Source organism: Lutra lutra, chromosome 9, assembly GCF_902655055.1.
Source record: "Lutra lutra chromosome 9, mLutLut1.2, whole genome shotgun sequence".
NCBI lineage: Eukaryota > Metazoa > Chordata > Mammalia > Carnivora > Mustelidae > Lutra > Lutra lutra.
This window is the reverse complement of record NC_062286.1, coordinates 143,896,357-143,915,197: the sequence shown is the minus strand read 5'-3', so window position 1 is coordinate 143,915,197 and position 18,841 is coordinate 143,896,357. Positions and strand designations below refer to the sequence as shown.

Genomic DNA, 18,841 nt, shown 5'->3' with positions numbered 1-18,841 from the left:
CCACGCCGTGTACCCCCAGCAGCTGCCCCGTCTCCACGGGCACACCCAGGCAGAGTCTGCCCCCAGTGTTCTGAGGGCTCTTCCCTCCATCTCTGTTCCAGCAGAACCAAACCCGAGTGTCAGCTGATCCCAAGGAGAAGGGTTGTCATCCCCCTCCCGTGGGGCGGGGGAGGGCCAGACAGTGGGGGCAGGAGCCCCAGCTCACAGCCCAAGACTGTGCGTGGTCCGCCAGAACCAAGGGCCAGAGACATCAGAATGGCAAAAAGAAACATTTAATAATTTGGGGGAAAGAGGAAGAAAGGTGTACCACAGGCAAGGTTGGGGAGCAGGGTGCGCAGCCCTCTGGGGAAGTTCAGGTGGGCACAGGGCAGATGTCAAGAAGCAGTGTCTGTCGACAGAGAACACGGGGAGGCCGCAGCAATGTGCTGGCCACAGCCTGAGGCTCCACGCACATCTCAAGGAGGGCTCAGCAGAACTGCACCGGATGGATGAGCGCCGTCAGCCACGCGGAGCCCATGACCCCCGCAGGGCGAGCAGCAGGCCTGGGGTCTCCACCCACCTACTCTGAAGCCCCAGGAGGCTTGCGGAGCATGGCTGTCCCCCACCCCCGTCACATGGGTCCCACATCTGGGAGGATGGAGACACCCACCTTCAGAGAAGGCCCGCCCACCTACCTTCCAGCGATTTCCACACTCATTGCAGACAACGAAGGTGGTCATGGGCTCATCAGAGCTGCGCGTCTGCACCTGCCGGGAGGGCTATGGTGAGGGGGGCCACCCCCAACCCCAGGGACTCAGTCACTTGGAGCGGGAGGCTCCGCGGTGCAGGTCTTCCCTGGAGTCCCAACGCAGGGAGGCTGCCGGACCCTTGAGCGGTGCTGGCATGGGAGACCCTCCGCCCCCTGGCCGACCTGCCGAGGCTGCCGAAGCGACTCCAACCCTTCTCCCTTAGCAGGGACCCAGTTGCATCTGGAGGTCCACATCACTGTCCACCTCCACGGGTCTGACCATTGTCCAGGCAGCACAGCACACACCCCCACTGGCCTCAACAACATCCCCTGGAGCCCCCCCATGCTGGGGGAGGCCACGTCCCCCAGTTTTAGTGCCCAGAGCAAACCACCCCCGAAATGCTCCTTGCAGGGGACCAGGGGTGCCAGGCAAAGGAGCAGGTCCCCAAGGTGACTCTGGAGGCCTGCGCCTTTCACTGTGCATGTGTCCAGGGGTCAGCGGACCTCACCCCCCCCGCCCCAGGGGCAGGCGCAGGCTGCTGGAGCGTGAGGGAGGGGCCGGGGCGCACCTGCGTGTAGGTACAGTTCTTCCTCCTGCACTTTCCGCAGGTGAACAGGTCTGTCTGAGTGCCCCCCGTGCGGGCCATCTGGTGCTCTCGGATAGCCTCCTTGGTCATCGCCTTCCGGATTTCCTTCAGCTCATCACTGGCCATCTCCTGGACAAGGCACCGCGTACTCACCACAGTGCACGGGGGGCCCCCACACCCCTCCAGCGAGACTCACCTCCGACGTCATGACCGCGATCTGCTGGGGAGTGATGGCACCACACAGAACGTTCCGCCGCAGGTCGGGGTTCTTAGCGTCCTTGAGGTTGGAGATGCGGCTCCGCACACGGTTTTTGTACTTCATGTCCGTGTTTCCCACGTCCCGGAAGATGCGTGCAGGCGTTTAAGGACCTGTCCAGAGCCTAGGGTGGCTGCCTTCCACCCGCCCATGGGGCCAGCCAAGGGGGGCCAGCGAGGGGAAGGGGGCCCAGCAATGCAGTCTGCCCCCCGCACCTGGCAGCGAGGGGAGAGGCTGCTGAGCGGGGGGCCCCCCACTAGACCCACCCCTGGCTGAGGCCCAGCCATGGCTACAAAGCCCTGGGGACCCATGCCCCAGTGGACTCAGTCCCTCAGCAGATCCAGGGAGGGCCCTGGCGTGGCCCCCAGGGAGCGAGTCCGGCTGTCCTCCTGACTCCACCAGAAAGCCCCGGATTCCAGATCCCTGCATAAAGGATATATTCCTCAATCTGGGCTGACAGGCCCTCACAGTCCGCGCCAACAGCCATGTGGTCATCTGCAAGAGACAGCCCAGACTAGCGGCCCCCCCCAGCCGTACCCCCTCCGCCAGCCACCCAGCCCCCGAGGCCCAGGATCCAGGTGCTCTGCTGGACCAAAGGCCCCCTGCCCGCCCCCGCCCCCAACCCGGGCTCAGCTGCAATGAGCTAAGGGAGAAGGCTGTCCCCCGGCAGGCCTCGTGCAGGCTCCCGCGGGACCCCGGACGCGCGTGGCAGGCGCTCACGGTCGGTCCGCAGGGCCGCGGCCAGCATCTCCCGGCACTTGCTGCGCACTGCGTCGCACGTGACCGGCGCAGGCGGGAAGGTGGTGATCCTCGGCGCCGGCGGCATCCTGGGTAGCTCTGGCCTCTTGCGGCTGGAGAGAGACAGGCCCCCCGGGCCATGTGCAGCCCGGGGACACACGGGCCCCAGAAAAGCCAACAGGACAGCCACAATCCCCGACCCTGTTCCTTCTTGCCTTGACAGCAGCCCGGGGTCCTGTCCCCCGGCACTCCAGCCCACCACGCCCCAGGGGTCTGCCCAGCGGGCCAGAGGCAGGAAAGCCTAGCGGGTGGGGCCTCCCAGATGGGGAGAGCGGGTCCCTGCCCTCCGGGAGGCCAGACCACAGGGCCGCACCCCTCAAGACCAGCTGCCAATCCAGAGAGAGGCGGATGGTGTCGGGGGCTGCCCAGACCACAGGTGGCCCCATCCAGCACAGATGCCCCTGGATGGGCTGGGCACTCCCCACAAGCTGACGACAAAGCTGTATCCACCCAGCCCTTCCCCTCACACCCCTGCATCTCGTGAGCCCCACAAGTCAGGGGGAGCAGGGGCCTCCTGGAGGGAACAGGTGCCGACTGGCGGATGAGCCCACAGCCCTGCACAGCTACGCGGAGTCTAGAGATCAGCCTTGGCTGGTCTCCTGCCACTTCTGTGCCGTGGGGTCAAAGGCAAAGCAGCCCATGGGCCACAGCCGTCCCCAGGAGGAACCCCAGTCTCCACGATTGCCTCCCTGAGGCTGCAGCAGCGAGGTCTCAGAACCCCCAGAACTTGCACCCTGCCGCGGCCTGGGGCACCCAAGGGGGAAAGGGGTTCAGCAGCAGTGTGACTCCAGCTAAGGGGGCTGCTCAGCCAGAGCTGGCCAGTGAGAAGCAGACCCCAGGACATGGATGTGGAGCTGGGGGACCGCTGCAGAGGGTGGACACAGCCTCACCCTGCAGATGGTTGGGGCTGCAAAGACACAGGGTCCGGAGGAGCTCTGGAAGTAAAGGGAGCAGCAAGAGGCCCCCCAGGCCAGGCACGGCCCCCCAGGGAAAGTACCCTCCGAGAAGTGTTCATTTCAATGGTCTCAGCAGCCCCAGGGCACAGGGAAACCTGCCCTTCCATCTGCTGAGCAGGAGGGACAGGGGTGGGGGGCAGGGGCAGGAGGGCAAGCAGCAGTCCTCCAGGTGCCCTACCTGGGATCCTTGGCCTCGGGGGCCTCCTTCGAGGACGATGTGGGGAGAGGCCCAGCCCTCCTCTGCTCCCTGGCTTTGGCATCGGAGGCGTCTGCAAGTGCGAGGAAAGGGGGAGGCTGGCTGGGGGGGGCAGAACAGGAGGGCAGGGCCAGGCCAGGAGGGGAGCAGATCGCCACCAGGGCACAGCCTTGGTCAAATCACCAGCCCCAGCACCCCCACCCTAAACCCACCTGGGACCCTAGCTGTTGAGACTTCTGCACCTGGGGCCTTCTGTCCTCCCTCCTCAGAAGGTCCCAAGACAGCCCCCACACGCCTTTCCTACCCCTCAAACACACTGCCTGTGAGGCCTCTCTGGGGTCTGCCATCCCAGCAGACAGCACAGCCATCTGCCCCAAGCGACCCATGAGTCCAGAGTCCCCTGCCTGACAGCCCCCACCGATGGAGTGTTTGAACTTGGAAAAAGACCAGGCGTGGTCACTCCCCCACTGGGCCTTGGGGGTCACGGTGAACCGCCGTTCACTGAGCCCATCCCCCACAAGGCTCCTGAAGCCCTAGCCAATGCTGGGGGACCGTCCCAGAGGACGAGGCACAGCCCCCCCACCAGCAGAATAAACACACTTGTCCAACACGTAGGCCACCGGCCACTCAGGACTAAAGACAGACCCAGGACATCAAGCTCTATTTCGCAAGGGTCTGGACCAAGCCCAGGAAAGGCTGGGAAGGGGTGGGGGCCCTCAGGGTCCCCAGGTGGGCATCTTACAACCCCAGCTGTCTCCCCTCCTCCTCTCCCCCACAACTCCTCTGGCCCCTGCCCTCTAGCTGCGCTGACCCCCTCTCTCTGTGTGACCTCCCCACTCACCCCAGGTCCCTCCAGGGCCCCTGGCCACCCTCAAGTGCACTCCTGCTACTACCTTCAGCATTCTTTTCCCCTTGCTCTCGCTGGATCCCCTGGTGTCCCAGCCCCAAGCCTTCCCGGACCAGTTCCGGAACACCCCACTCCCAGGTGGCCCTGGCTCAGACACAGCACTGCCTGCACCCTACACAGTGCTGACCAGCAAGGGGCCCAGCTCCCGGCCCGTGCCGCCTGACCCGCACCCAGGAGCTTCTTCCAGGACTTGATCAGAGACTTGGCCAGCGCGATGACCTCCTCATCAGAGCTCTGCTTCCGCAGGGCGTTGACAGACATGCCAACCCGTGTAGACTGCAAAACAAGCAGCCTGGGCTGGGGGGTGGCGATCACACCCTCCTCACAGACCCTGCAAGGCTCCCACGGGGCAGGGAACGGGGACCAGCTTGTGCAATGGATACCCTTTCTGAGGGCTTCTGTCCCATGAGGAGCCCCGGAGCATCAGCGAGAAACAAGGTGGGTTATCCTTAGGTGCCCCTTTGTCTTCCTGAGCAACAGACAGAGGCATGGACGGTGTCCTCCAGGGCAGACGTTTGTACCAACCAAGGCCCCAAGGCAGGGGCCAGGAAGCCCTGCCAGGTACCCGGGAGCTGTCCCAGGCAGGAGGCGCCCAGCCCTACCTGCAGCAGGCTCAGCGTGACAGGCATGGCTTTCAGCTCCCGCAGCAGGTCCACGGCTCCCTCCTGGAAGGAGAAGGGGGACCTTCATAAATGACTTCGAGGTTTCTGTGGCCAGTGCCCGTGCCTCCTATAAAAGAAGGTGGGGGGGGCACACAACAATCTGGAGATCCACCGGGGGTCAGATGCCCAGAGAGGGCCACAATGAGACAGAAAGCAGCTTGGCAAACTCAGTCCCAGGATTTTGGGTCACTGACCAAGCGACGGCTGCAGGAAACAGCTCCAAGGACCGCAGCCCCTCCCCTGCGGGAGGGTCGCATCCAGGGGAAGGTGTGGCCCCAGGGGTGCTCACTGCCCCATCCAGTCTCCCGTCCCTTGTGGTGGGCTGGGCAGCTTCTCCCTGAAGCAGATCACCCACCAGCTGAAGGGTCAACCCAGCAAGGTCAGTGTCCCCTGCAGAGGCCAGGCACTACTGCCATCACACCCACACCCGGATTCATGTCCCATGGCCCCACCCTTCATCAATCCCTCCAGGCCTTGCCTTAACCCTCAGGCCAGCCACCTTCCCCTCCTTGCCCCCTCCCACCCCACATCTTTTTCTTCAAAGCCCTCCCCCACACCAAGGCCATGCACAAATGGGCTGCTCTCTCCATTCCAGGCTCAGCTTAAGGCTCCTCAAGTGTGCCAAGTTGCTCACCCCAGGACCTTTGCACCTGCTGCCCCCACTACCAGAAACACCTCCCAAATATCTACAAATTTGCACCCTCCTTCTTTCAAAGTTTATTCAAAGGACACCTTCTTGGCAAAGCCCCTTCTACTTCAGTCGGTGACCACACCCCACGCGACACCTCCAGCCTCCTCCCTTCTTGCCTTCTTCACAGAGGCTTCACTTCGTAACACACGTGTTTTCGTGTGTGGGTCTTTCCCTTGACATGAAGGAGGCAGAAATAACCTGACCCAGCCACCCAAGGTTGTGAGACCCTCACATCTTGCAGCCCAGGCCGTGGGAAGGGCTGGCCCTGCCCCATCCCCCAATCTGGGTGACATCTATGCTCTAACCCCGCCCCCCACATCACCCCCAGCAGGCTCTGCCCCTCAGGCTGCGCAGAGTCCAGCCCTGAAGTGACCTCCTCAGAGAAAAAAAGATGGTCATCAGAGCCAAAAATAGGGCTGCTCACTGATCAGTTTTCTGTGGGCTCCAGACCACTGGCAGAAACACCATTCCTGACTTCCCAGTCATGGGTCCCAGATCCCCAAAGAGCCTCCCAGGCACTGGAACTTTTGGTAGCTCTCTCTCTGCCCGCACCACAGCACCCTCAAACCCCAGGCGCCTTCCCGGCCCAGAGGGTGCTCAGCTTCCCCTCCTCGTACTCCTTGCTTCTGCCTGGACACACCCTCCCCCAGCGCCACCTGCCCCCGCCCAGCCCTGCATGGACCCATCTCTGACCCCACCTGGGGGATGTTCTTTGTCTCCTTCAAGAGAAGCAGCAGCTTCTTTCTCTGGTCACCTCTGGAAACGGCTCTAGGTTGCTCCCCGACCCTTGCTCTGTGCTGCCCACGGCCTCCCGGGGGCATGAACGCTGTGTGTGTGTGTGTGTGTGTGTGTGTGTGTGTGTGTGTGTGTGTCTCTCTCTCTCTATAGGGGGCTGCCGTTTGCTGAACGAATGAGGGGAGCCAGCCCCCTTTTAGGTCCCAGTGTCAAACCCTGTCCAGAACCTGGTCAACAGGGATCCAGGAAAAGCCTGCTTAACCCAAAAAACCACTCAGAGCCCAGAGCAAGCAGACAGTCCTGGAGGGGCCGCCCAGCATCTCAAGCCCATGATGGAGCCCCTCCACCACCCTAAACAGGTGCTCACAGTCCTGGGGGGAGAAGGCTGTGTTTACAGAGCCTCTCAGGGAGCCGGCCAGGACCCCTCCCGACATCCCAAAGGCAGGTACCACCCACCAAGGATGCGCCCATGGGAGGCCAGGTAGGTTGTCAGAATCTCAAAGCTGAAAAGGGGCTGATGTTGGAACCCCATCTGCCTGGTTCCTCTTAAAGACCACAGCACAGCCTCCTCCAAAGACTCACTGGCCAAGGACAACAGATGCCAGGCAGCACAGTGGGCACAGCTGGCCAGCGGCTCTCTCACCAAGGCACTCCCAGGACAGGCTCACCCACCTCCCAGGGCTCTATCCCAAGGGTCTCTCTACATAACTACCCATTCCCCAGTTGCTGCTGACTGAGTCCTGGCTAGGAGGGGAAAGAATTTATTAGGGAAACTGGTTCTTGTAGGCCGGGGACAGATACAGGGTAAAAAGGGGGCCGCTCCACCAAGAAAGGCCCTGGCCTGCTTGTGAAGGGGGACGCTGAGGGCTACAGCCCCAGGCAGAACGGAGGTAAGGGACACGCAGCAGCTGGGGTGGGGGGCGGGGAAGGGAGGCGGCAGGGGCGTCCAGTCTTACACTCCGAACTCCTGCAGGCTAAGAAAGGACGTGGGAGGCCTAGGGCGGGACAGAAGGCTCTGAGTCGGGGTCGGGGCTCCGCGGAGAGTCCTGGGGGCGGGGGTGGGATGAGCTGCGAGGATGCCCAGGCTGAGAAGGAAGGAGGCACGGGGGGGCGGGGCAGCCAGGACGAAAGGTCTGCACAGGCTGGGGCGACGGCAAGGCCTGGAGGGCGGCACCCAAGAATGCTTCCGCTGGCCGGCTCCGGCAGGGCTGGGGGCGGGGGGCAGTCTGGAGTTAGGGGGCAAGGAGGGAGACGGATCTCAGGTCTGCGGGCTCTCGGCCTGGTAGCTGGGGTCTGAGTCCAGAGAGCGCGGCTCCCGGGACCGGGTCCAGGCCCAACTGCGGCCTCTGCCGTGGGTGCGGGAGTGAAGGGCAGGGCTGGCCCAGGGCAGGGGTCTCGGCCACCGACGGGGGTCTCCCCACGTCCCGGGAGTCTCTGCTGGGGCGGGGTCTCGTCCTGCCCCTCGGGTGGTCCCCCGACCCTGAAGGGGGCTCGGCAGGCTCGGCGGGGGTCGGCGGGACGGGGGTCCCGGGGTCCTGGCGGCCCGCGCCCCTCACCGCACTCTTCTTGGTCACCATCTTGTCCAGCCTCCGGGCGATCCGCGCAATCTCCTCTTCCTTGCCCATCATCGCCTCGCCTCGGGGGCAGGGCCCCCAGCGCCCGCCGCGCCAGCCTCAGCCTCCGGGCCTGGACCCCTGCCCCGGCCGTCGCCGTCGCCCGCACCCGTCGCAGCCGACGCAGCCCTACCGCGGTCGGGAGACCCTCCGTTCAAACCCCCGGCCCCCGCGGTCGCCGCGCTGCATCGTGGGACATGGAGTTCCCGCGGCCTCCCGCCTCGCGCGCGCTCGCTCCGCGCTGGACCACAACTCCCAGAAGACACGCGGAGTCGCATGGCTTCCTGGGGAGTGTAGTCCTGACGCGGGCGGTCGCCGGAGACCGACGGGGCCGCAAGACTCGCAGTCCCACAAGCGCCCGCGCGAGCCCGCGAGCCGGCTGGGGGCGCTGCGGTAGCACCGAGGCTGAAGGAGCGTGCCGGGCGGGCGCGACCCGGGGTTTGTGCGTCCCCGACCCCCTCCACCTCCCCGGAGCGGCCGGCGGTCCGACTGCGTAGGACCCGCAGAGGCGCGTTCGGGTCCGTCGCCTGCCCCCCACCCGCTTGGCGCCCTCTTCTTCCACCTTCCGCTGCCGCGGGACCCTGCGGAGAGCTCCCGACCGCTACGCCGCGCCCCGAGGCCGCGCGGACCCCCTGCGCGCTCTGGCCTGGATTCTGGTCTCTGAGCGCTGGTGCGTGGCGCCCGCAGGTGGGAGGGGGCAGTAGCCGGATGCGGGGTCCGAGGGAGCCGGGGGACTCGGAGAGGTCGTGAGAGCAAGTCCCGGGCCTCCTCCGGCGTCCGCTCCGGCGCGAATCCTGGGGTCCGAGCTTCAGACAGTTCCTTGACCCCTCGGTGCCTCAGTGCCCGCGTCCGTGAAATGTCTGCCTCACGGCGCTGCTCAGATGAGGTCAGTGGATAAACACCACGCGCTGAGAACAGGTCAGGGGACACCGCACGAGCAATCAGTGGTCACCTTTGCTGGGGGCGGTCCCTGGGAATGGCCAGCCTGCACCTAGCTGGAGGGCCGGCCGCTGCAGGTAGAGGCCTGGGGGGGGGGGGGCCGCAGCAGAAGGGGCAGATCCAGCATCCCCTGCGGATATCTGCCGCGCACTCAGTGATACCATGCTGGGTGGTTTGCTGGACAGGGCACAACTCTGGGGGAGGGTACAAGTCAGGGAACTGATGTCTATAGTGCTGTGAGCCCCAGTCCCTGAAATTCAGGCCAAGTAGCTGTGAGACCAGGTGGCAGATGGGATGACCAGATGGCCTCGGCTGACCAGTCGGCTGACCAGGCCTTGGACTCTCGGTGGTGTTAATGCGATTATGACTGAGCTTCCCAGCAGCCAGAGTGAAAAGGAAAACATGGTTACTTATGAGATTCCTTAGTAATCATAAGGGAAAAGCATGGAATTCCTTAGAGGGAGCAAAGGTTTTCCAGGACAGAGGCCCTGTGATGGTGAACACATCACCTCGTTTCCAGACCAGCTCTGGTTCTGCCTCTCACTGTGCTCTGGCACCATAGCTCTGACCCTCCCAATCAAGCAAGTCCTTATGACCAGAATCCCATGGTCTGAACATGTATGCAGCCTCTGAGGGTCTGGCCACACCAGGGACACAGGGAAGCTGGAGCTATACACCCTCTAGCCCTGCTCTGCGCAAGCAGTGACTGGTGAGAACGGGGAGCTCACTGGGCTCCTGCACAACAGACACCAACAAGAACCCCAGAGAACACCACCTCAGAAATTCACCCTGGCCCCCATCGACCACAGGGACATGTCCATGGAGGCTCCCCAGCCAGGCCTCTGAGACAGACAGGGATGAGCTGATTCAGGGGATTTCTTAGAGCAAACCCCCGGTCGTGCTGAAGACCTCCAGCCACCACAACCCAGCACCCTGGGATGCTGAGCTCAGCCATGGCTTGTGACAAAGCCTGGACCACAGGGGAGGGAGGGCAGACAGACCACTCGGCCTCTACCCTCCCGAGCAGGCAGGTGTATATCCAGGAGCACTCAAAACAGCTTAAGGTCCCTCAAACTGGAGTCCGAGAGATCAGCACGGGCCTCTCAGAAGCATCACCTGGTTCTCAAGAGGGTTCGTGCCAGACACTGGACCTTGGCCAGGGCATCAGTTGAGGCGGGGTCTGGCCATCAGCACAGCCCCCTCAGGCAGGTCACTGTCAAGGCCCAGCCTCAAGGTCAGTCCCCACCTGATCTCCACTGGACAGATGAGCCCCAGGTGCTGGGAGGAGAGCAGGCAGGTAGACAGCCTGGGAAACCAGTGCGGGGCTTCACCCTTGACTCTGCCTGGGAGCACCTGCTGGTGACCGACGGTCCCACTGTCTGTGCAAGGGACTTAGTATAAGGAACGCCTCTCTGTGGGGCTGGTTGAATGGTTTAAGCCACAAAGATGTGACTAAAGCATGACCAAGGGAGCTGGTTAAAAATGAAGACTCTGAACGGCGCCCGGGGCGGCTCAGTTGGTGAAGCGTCTGCCTCCGGCCCGGGTCACGATCCCAGGCTCCTGGGATCGAGTCCCGCGTTAGGCTCCCTGTTCGGCAGGAAGCCTGCTTCTCCCTCTGCCTGATTCTCCCCGGCTTGTGTTCCCTCCCTCCCTGTGTCTCTCTCTCAAATAAATAAGTAAAATATATATTTTTTAAAGTGCTCGGGTTTCTATATCACACTTTTAGTTTTGTTTTTCTATATCAAACACTTTAGGAAATATTTAAATACCTGTGTCTCACTGTAACTGGTTTCCCTTGTAACCCTACAAGCTTTACTTCCTGCACTGCCCCATTACGTGGCCCCAAAGTGAGGACGTGGAGGAGAGGGAGAACTGTCACCAAAAGACTAGAGCCCTTCCCCCACGACGCCAGAATGGAGATCCTGGCCTGACTGCCTAGGACCCTTTCTCCTCCAGGAGAAACCAGATGGTGTCCACCTCCAGGGCCTCCAGCGACAGACCTCCTGAGGAGCCCGGCATGTCCCCTCCATGGATCTCCACTGAGACTGGAGATGAATGGAGACCGAGACACTGGGGCCTCGGCAGGCCGATGGCAGGAGGTGGGGACGCCCTGCAAGACACAGGCCCACAGAGGGCTGGGCTGGGGGCTGCTAGGGGGTGTCCCAGGAGCCTGGCCCCAGGCAGGGCAGGTGACGGGGAAGGGAGTCAACAGAACAGATCGGGGGTACAGGGCAGAGGAGGCAGGGTACTTCCAAGCTGGAGAGCTGGGGGCCACAGCTGTTCCCCTGAGACAGGAGCCCTGAAACCTGGCAGGTCAACCCTGCGTGGAGGGGGTAGGGCCCCAGGCAGCGTGAATGGGAAGCCCTGGGTTCGGGGAGGATGACCCAGGGGCATGGCCTGTGTGTCCCATGATGAGCAGTGGCCTCTAGGTGGCGGGCGGGAGCCACAGACCAGCTGGCCAGCCCGGTGTCCACCGCCCTCCCCCTAGGGAGGTGCAATCCATTCTGGCCACAACTGTGAAGCGGACCCAGTAGGACAGAGAGGCCCTTGTGGGTGGGGGCTGCGGGGGCTCCCACCCTCACCAGGGCTAAAGCTGGGTCAGCACCCACCAACCCCAAAACTCAGTATTCCACCGTCAAGGTCCTGGTCTGGGGGCCCCCGTGAGTCCATGACCCTGGGAACCTTGCTCAGGACGTTCGCAGCCTGCCCCAGACCCCTCATGGACCCTACCTGACCTTGGGAACTTCCTCCTCCAAGAAGCTGCCTGACCAGCTGATACCCTCTCAAATCCGTGCCCAGACGGCAGCATCAGAACCAGGTGCTTCTCCCAGGGGATTTATGCAAACCCGCTGTACCCCACTTGGGCCCTCCGCAGGGCTCCGGCCTTCCAGACCCTACCCCGACCCCTCTGCCAACGAAGAAGTTCATTTCCTTTCTGACCCCCACATGCAACCGCAGTCCCAGGGGAGACAAAGTTGCTCACAGGCGCACACAACGGCCATGCCTGGGGTCCTCACACTTGGGACACTCAGAACCACCTTGGACTGCCCCCCAGATGTCTGTCTCCCAAGGACTGCTCTGCTGGGAAAACAAGGCCTCCCATCCACCCCCTGCCACGTTCTCAGCCCGGGACACCTAAGAGTTGCTCAGTAAATATGTGTCTCATGAAGGGAGGAGAAAACAATAGCAGGCAGGGGCGGGCAGGAAGGGACCCACATTTACCAGCTACCACCCAGCAAGGGAGCCCCAAAGACAGGCCCCACCCCCACGCCCAGGGAGGCCAACTCAGAACTGACCTCCCTGTTGCTCTGGGCTGAAGGCCTGATAGACCCTCCCAGAACCAGATGGGGCCCTCCGCCGAGGACCTGCAGCCTCTCCTGCTGAGATGGGTCCGGGCAGAGGAAGGGGTGGGTGGGGGACAGAGAGCTGAGAGCCAGGTGGCCCTGACGAGGCAACGGGGAGTCAAGGCAGGGCCTTGCCACCAGCTTGGGAGACTGAGCCATGAAAATGTAGATGTATGGGCGGAGATCCAGGGGCTCCTGATTGGAGGTCAGAGGTGAAGAGGGGTCGGCAAGGAGCAGAGAAGGAGCCCCCGGGGGATGGGAGACCCACCCCCTGCCTTACTCCAGAGTGCTCTCCCGAACACTCCACAGGCCCACCGCCAGGCGCCCTCCCTCAGTGCCCACGATGGTCCCATGGGGCAGCCCCTAGAGGAGAGAAGTACACAGACCTGCCCTCAGGAGCCTCCTCTGTGGGAAGCCGGGCCCTGTCCTGGGGCCTCTGAGGGGGAGACACCCTTGACAGCAGCCTGGGGACACCCCAGCGACACCGCCAAGGTCCAGGACCCATAGGCTGGACCACACCTTTGGCCCAGAGGCTTGCTCCTCCCCCATCCTCAGTCCGGAAACATCGGAAGCTCAGGCCATTTATTTTTCTATTTGTGTCCCCCACCCCCTGCCCGCCCCAAGCCGGCCATGACCCAAGCCGGTCGCATCCGCGCTTCCTTTCTGGCTGAGGCAGGGGCCTCGGTGGGAAGGCCCAAGCTGCTGCGCTCACACAGAGCCCCACCTCGCTTCCCGCGGCCCCAGAAGCCCTCACCCATCCCATGCTACCTTTAGGCAGCTCTCCCCCGGGCCTGGGCACCCAGCTGCTTTTGCCCCTCATCCCCCAGACCCTCCAGCCCAGCACGGGGAACACCACAGGGGCTGTGTAGGACTGTGACCCCAGCCAACCCCATGGCAGCTTCCCTCAGATCCTGGCCTCTTGAGGTCAGGCAGGGCAGTGACCAGGGACTGAGATCCGGCAGGAGCACCCCACCCCCACCGTCCTAGGCACTAGCAGATCCGCCACTGCCGCAGCCCTTCCTCGGGGCCTCAGTTTCTCAGTCTGCAAAGTGGGAAGAGCTGCCCACCCACAGTAGCATCTTCAGGAAAGTCCCCAGGCCAGCCCAGAGCCCTGGCCCAGTCCCAGCTCCCTCCCCCAGAGGCAATACTTGGGGGAGCCAGGAGGCATCCCCTAGAGGCCAGCAGCAGCCCTGGCCGCCTGCTCCAGGCTCGAACAATGTGCTTCCCCCACACAATTCCCAGAAACGCAGCCCTCCCTGCCCTGCCCGCCAGCCTGGCGGCCACTCCACCCTCCCCATCCCCAGGGGCCCAGGGGCGGTGCGGGGGGGGGGGGGGGGAGTGGGGGGGATGGGGGGGTGGTCCAGGGCTATGGGTGAAAGGCAGAGGTCTGACTCCCAGGGCACCAAACCAAGGGATCCCTGAGGTAGCCTTTCCCATGGGTCTGCGCGCACTACCCCCACTGCCCTCCTGGAAACTCCTCCAGGAAACTCCTGGCTGGGCAGCCAGGAGCAGACCCCATCTCCTCCTTTCCTGGTGGTGAGTCCATCCTTCCTGAGCTGCCCAGGTCCATCTCCACACAGCAGCTCCGCTGAGACTGTAGAAAGCTAAGTCACATCACACCCTCCTCTGCTCAAAACCCTCCTAAGTCATCAACTCTCCCTCAGACCCCCCCCAGGCCTCACACAGCTCCTTGTCCCCTCCCTTCTGCACTCCCTGCTCTTCCCCTATATCAGCACACCTCTCTGCCCCAGGGCCTTTGCACATGCAGCTCCCACTGTGTACAAGACTCTTTTCCAGGTATCCCCTCATCTCTTGTACACGTTCCCTTCTGGGGTTGTCTCAAAAGTTACGTTACAGAGTGACAGGCCATGCGCACCCATGACACGGCCCCTCCCTCCCCCACAGCCGGCAGCACCGGTCTCCAGAGGACACTCCGCAGCCCGGCACCCCATACTTTGCCTTGTTTCTGGATTTATTGACCGTCCCTGTCCAGCAGAACAGGAGCCCCCTCCCCAGGCAAGGACTTGGGTCTGTTTTGTTCACTGTCTCCTAGAGCAGAGCTGAGTTCACAGCAGGCACTCAATAATGTACGAATGAATGACTCGTGCCCCTGAGTGAGAAGGGATGGGTGGTCCCCAAGAACACAGGCCTGCCCCCCAGCCTGTTTGGCAGCCCCAGCTGGTTGGGCCATCAAAGCCGCTTGTCGCAAAGCTAGGGCAGCAGCAAAGAAACACAAGCTGCAGGGCCCCCGGGGGGCTCTGCTCCTTCTCTGCGCCGCTCCCAGGGCAGCTGAGGACTGTCACCAGAGCCTGGCAGGAGAGTGAGAGAGGCCAGGCCAGTCCAGGCAAGGAGGTCAGGGTGGGCACTGCCCGGGACACCCAGACAGCCCCACCTCTGCTCCTCCAAAAGCCCCTGAGGGGAGTGGGGCCCAGCTCCTGCAGGACGAGGACACCTGCCCACCCAGACCCCGGGTGCGCTGCCTGGAATAAAGACAGCCATGGTCGCAGGGGCCTCGGGCGCAGATCGGGGGGTCTGCAGGGTGAGGGGGAGGCAGGGCTTGGGGCAGGAGCTCCAGGCCCGCCGGACGACTGGACAGACAGAGTGTCTGGCGCCTGCTCAGCCAGGCCGGCCGGCTCCCTCCTCACAGCTGTGGCCTTCCTTCCTGAGCTGGCGTTTCCTGGCCCCGCCCTGCTGTTGCCACGGAAACCTAGAGCCTGGTTCCCATGGAGCCCCTGCTGTGCCCGCAGGGCCCACACAGCTTGCTGAAACCCCTAGGACCCACAGGGCCGCCCCACGTCACCCCAGGGCTCCCCGCGTCCAGCGGCCCAACTCTGCCGGAGCAATAGCCCCCCTTCTACAACAACAGCCCTGGACGCCTGGGGCGTCGGCACAAGTGCCTCCTGCCACAGGGGACCCACGCCACCCTCCTCACACCCACAAGGCCCTGCGCCCCTTCTCCCAGAGGAGCCCCCACCCGTTCCGTCCCGCGGGCCCCCATCCCCCCCACACACCCAAATCGCCCACAGCGACCGCACCATGTCCCCTCTGCTCCAGACCCTCAGCCAGTCTGACACCCCCACGAGACTACTGACACCCTAGTTCCCAAAACACCCAGCTCAGCCCGAGACCCGGGTCCCCGTGAGGGGCCAATAAGCCGCAGCCGCCGAGCCTGACCCTTGTGACAGCTGCTGCCGCTGAGCCCACACCCATGCCTGCCCCCCGCCCCCCTTCTCGGGAGCAAGGCCCACAGCGTTTGGGAGGCCCGGTGGTGCTGTGCACACCAGGCCCAGCATCCTGGGGCTGAGAGCAAGAAGGCACGGGGCGGGGCACGAGTCCCAGCATCCACCTGGACCGGCCTGTCACTTGGGGAGGGACATGCGCGCATATGCTTCTAGGCCGTTGGGCAGCTCCCTCTGAAGCCCTGACCCCTGGACAGAAGTCAAGGCTGACCCGGCGCCTTGCCTTCCCCACCCCCAACCCCAGCCCTTGCAGCAGGGTCTGAAGAAAGCACCAGGATGAGGGCCAGGCCCAGAGCCTCCTGGTCTCAAGGACCCCAAGGTGGGATTCGAATGGAGCAGTCCGGCTCCAAGCCAACGTCTCAGGACACAGAAGACTCCCCTCCACCTGGACCTGTGTCTGATGGGGAGCCTACCCCCACCTTCCAACAGAAGGAGGGTCAGGCCCCGAGGGATTCAGTAATTGGTCCCAGACTCCCGCTCCTACAGCAGCCAGGGCCAGGCGGGTGGGAGCTTGTGAGGTCTGTGCCCCGGGCAGCGCCTGGGAGGTCTGCCACTCCCAGAGCCCAGCCAATCCCCCACCCAGAGCCACCGAGGGGAACTGCCCAGCATCCTTTGCAGGCTTCACCCAGAGCCTAGGGGTCTGGTCCTGGCTGATCGAGGGCACGGCTGGAGGCCAGGGAGGGCAGTGTCCACTCAGCACTCAGCCCGGCCCCACACTTGCAGAGAAAGCGTGCCCCTCTACTCCACCTTTCTGTCTGGGGCACTGGGGGCTGCACACAGGGCCCCCATAAGGGTGGGCAGGAGCCAACCTGGGCCAGGCCAGCCCAAGGTCGGTTCTAGACGCACAGGAATGGCCCAGACTCACGAATCACCCCCACTTTGGATGGAGCTGTACTGTTGGGGACCACCCCCTTGGTGGGTGTTGAGGGTGAGGGTTTTACTGAGCAGGACCCCCATTCTACCCTGTGGGACCCCCTCTTGTGGCAGAGTCCGGCCACCACCTGGCTCCTAAGACTGTGGGCAGACTCCAGCGCTAGACGCTCCAGCAGACAGACACAGACCTTCCCCGTCACACAGACACACACAGACACACACAGACCACACACAAGCGCACAGACACACACATCTGACGCCCCTCCCCCAGGCACCGCTGACCACACCCCCACCAGCCCTTGCATAGCCCAGGGGAGTCCCCAAGCCCGGGGCTCTGGGGGCAGGGCCACCCCGACTGCAGTTCCCACCCCCCACTATCTTCCCATCTGGACAGTGGGTCAGAGCCACGGTCCTCACCCTGAGCAGGCAGCACGCGCACACACGGAAAGACAGCCTGACTCCGAAGAGGCAGGGAGCCACCCCAGGAGGCTCTCCTCTTGCCCTGCCTAGCCTCAGCCCACAGCACAGGACAGCTGGACACCTGAGCAGCACAGCTCTGCCAGGAGGGAGGGTCGTTGGCTGGTGCTGGGCGAGGTGGCTCTCCTGGGTGGGTGGGAGGGGGCTGAAGGGGGGCTGGAGGGGACCGCGGCCGTGGTGAGGTAATGCTGGATCAGCCTAGATCCATCCTAATGTGGGGGGAGGTTGCAGTGGAGGACCCTCAAGGCTCCCTCCCAAGCCCCAGGGACCACCAACCCAGACCAGCTCCGGGCCAGGCTAAGCCAGGCGCCGGTGAGCTCAGAGCACACCTGGAAGGGTAAAGGCCGTCTCTAGCAGGTGCTGACTCCTTGGACCCTCTCTTCAGCCTGGAGTCCTGCTCACACATCTCCTCCCACCCCTGCATGGTGCCCAGTCCACCCACTAACACTGGCCAGGCCAGAGCTGGCCCCACTGGGAGAGGACTGTGCACCTGCCCACCCCAGGGCCCCCCACCCTCGCCTGCCTCCCGGGAAAAGCTGAGCTTTCCCCTAGACCCAGAGAATCCACACCTTGGTGCCTTGACGGCCCCCAGTACATCAGCCCAGTTCTATGTGGTGAATGAGGCTGTGGGGTCTCAGGGATCTCGAAACCAGTCCAGGACACCCAGGGCTTCACTCCTCCAGCCGTCGGACGAGGCCTTACATGACAGAACCCCACGCAGAGACAGCATGGACAGCCAGCAGCCCTCAGGTTGAGGGACCTCTGTGGGGGTGCTGGCCTTTCCTCAAACCAGGAGGGCTCCTGGGGGCAGCTCAGGAGCTGCCCGAGGGGCAGAGCTGGAGGACCCGCCCCATTCACAGCACTAAAAGGGCCAGGGGACTGAGAGCCTCTGGCCACACAAGCCCAGGGTCACTGACACCTGGGCCCCGAAATGCGGAGCTCCCAGCACTTGGTGGGGAGGGGAGCAGGGCCGCACAGATCCTGGGCTGTAAGTGGATGTCTGGGAGGGAAAAGGCCCCCAGAGCCGCTGAGCACACTCATCCCATCCTCAGCAGGGCAACAGTCCTGGGAGAGACCCCTCAGACCCCCCAGTTCCTGTAGCCCAGGTCCCCTCCCAGACTTGGAGGAGGCCGGAAGCTCCTCTGGAAACCCTCCCAGGCCCAGGGGAGGCCCCCCTTGCCCTCCCCCTCCCCCAACCCTGGTTCTGGCCTCACTCTACTGCTTGGCAGAGGCAGGAGCCCCGCAGGGCGGCCAGGTGCGGATGGTCCCAGCCCCTGACCCCAGCAGGCCGCAGGAAGGGGAACAAGGCCTGGGACTCTGCACCTTCCGTGGAGGTCCCCACGCCCTGGGGTTTCCTTCACTCCGCTGTGGGTCCAGGGTGTCCAGCACTCAGGTTCTCCCCGTCTGGAGTGGGCTCTGCGAGCGAGGCATGGAACACCATGGACAAACAGGGGGCCTCGGAGCCCCCAGTGGTGAAAATTCCACATGTGTGTGTAGGGTTGGGGACGTGATGCGCTGCGGTTACCCAGGACACGCTCCCCCCAGAGACAGGGAACTTTTTCCAGAGTGCCCCCTTCTTTTGAGCTAGACCCCAAGAAGCCTTCTTGGGAAGCCTCCCAAGAACATGGGTTAAAATACGCCCCTCTCCTCCTCCCAGTGTAATTTCATGAGGGAGCGACCGCCCTCCCCCAGAGACGGTCCGGGGGTCTGACTCCGTGGGTGGGGACGGCAGCTCGTCTCTGAGAGCCCGACAGCGCCCATGAGGATGCCCCCTCCCCAGCTCCAGCCCACGGGAGCGGCCCGTTCGCACTCGGGGTGAGGCGGCTGGGGGGGGTCCCTCG

At 63.8% G+C, this 18,841-nt stretch overlaps 1 protein-coding gene across 7 annotated transcripts; it reads right to left on the bottom strand.

Annotated features, from left to right (window-relative positions):
• Positions 1 to 256: 256 nt before the first annotated feature.
• TCEA2 (transcription elongation factor A2) lies at positions 257 to 12,817 on the bottom strand. 7 transcript variants are annotated; one of them, XM_047745856.1, is made up of 10 exons: positions 12,798 to 12,817; positions 5,030 to 5,092; positions 4,598 to 4,703; positions 3,503 to 3,593; positions 2,291 to 2,421; positions 2,009 to 2,065; positions 1,511 to 1,665; positions 1,297 to 1,443; positions 675 to 746; positions 257 to 475 (listed from the first exon to the last, which is right to left on the bottom strand). In XM_047745856.1, the coding sequence occupies exons 2-10, from the start codon at positions 5,054 to 5,056 to the stop codon at positions 467 to 469; spliced, it is 795 nt and encodes a 264-aa protein (XP_047601812.1). In that variant the 5' UTR covers positions 5,057 to 5,092; positions 12,798 to 12,817; the 3' UTR covers positions 257 to 466. The 7 variants fall into 7 exon arrangements, with proteins under 7 accessions (XP_047601812.1, XP_047601810.1, XP_047601809.1 ...); XM_047745854.1 differs by lacking the exon at positions 12,798 to 12,817 and adding an exon at positions 8,072 to 8,340 and having other exon boundaries at positions 1,297 to 1,440; XM_047745853.1 differs by lacking the exon at positions 12,798 to 12,817 and adding an exon at positions 8,072 to 8,338.
• Between the last annotated feature and the right edge of the window lie 6,024 nt (positions 12,818 to 18,841).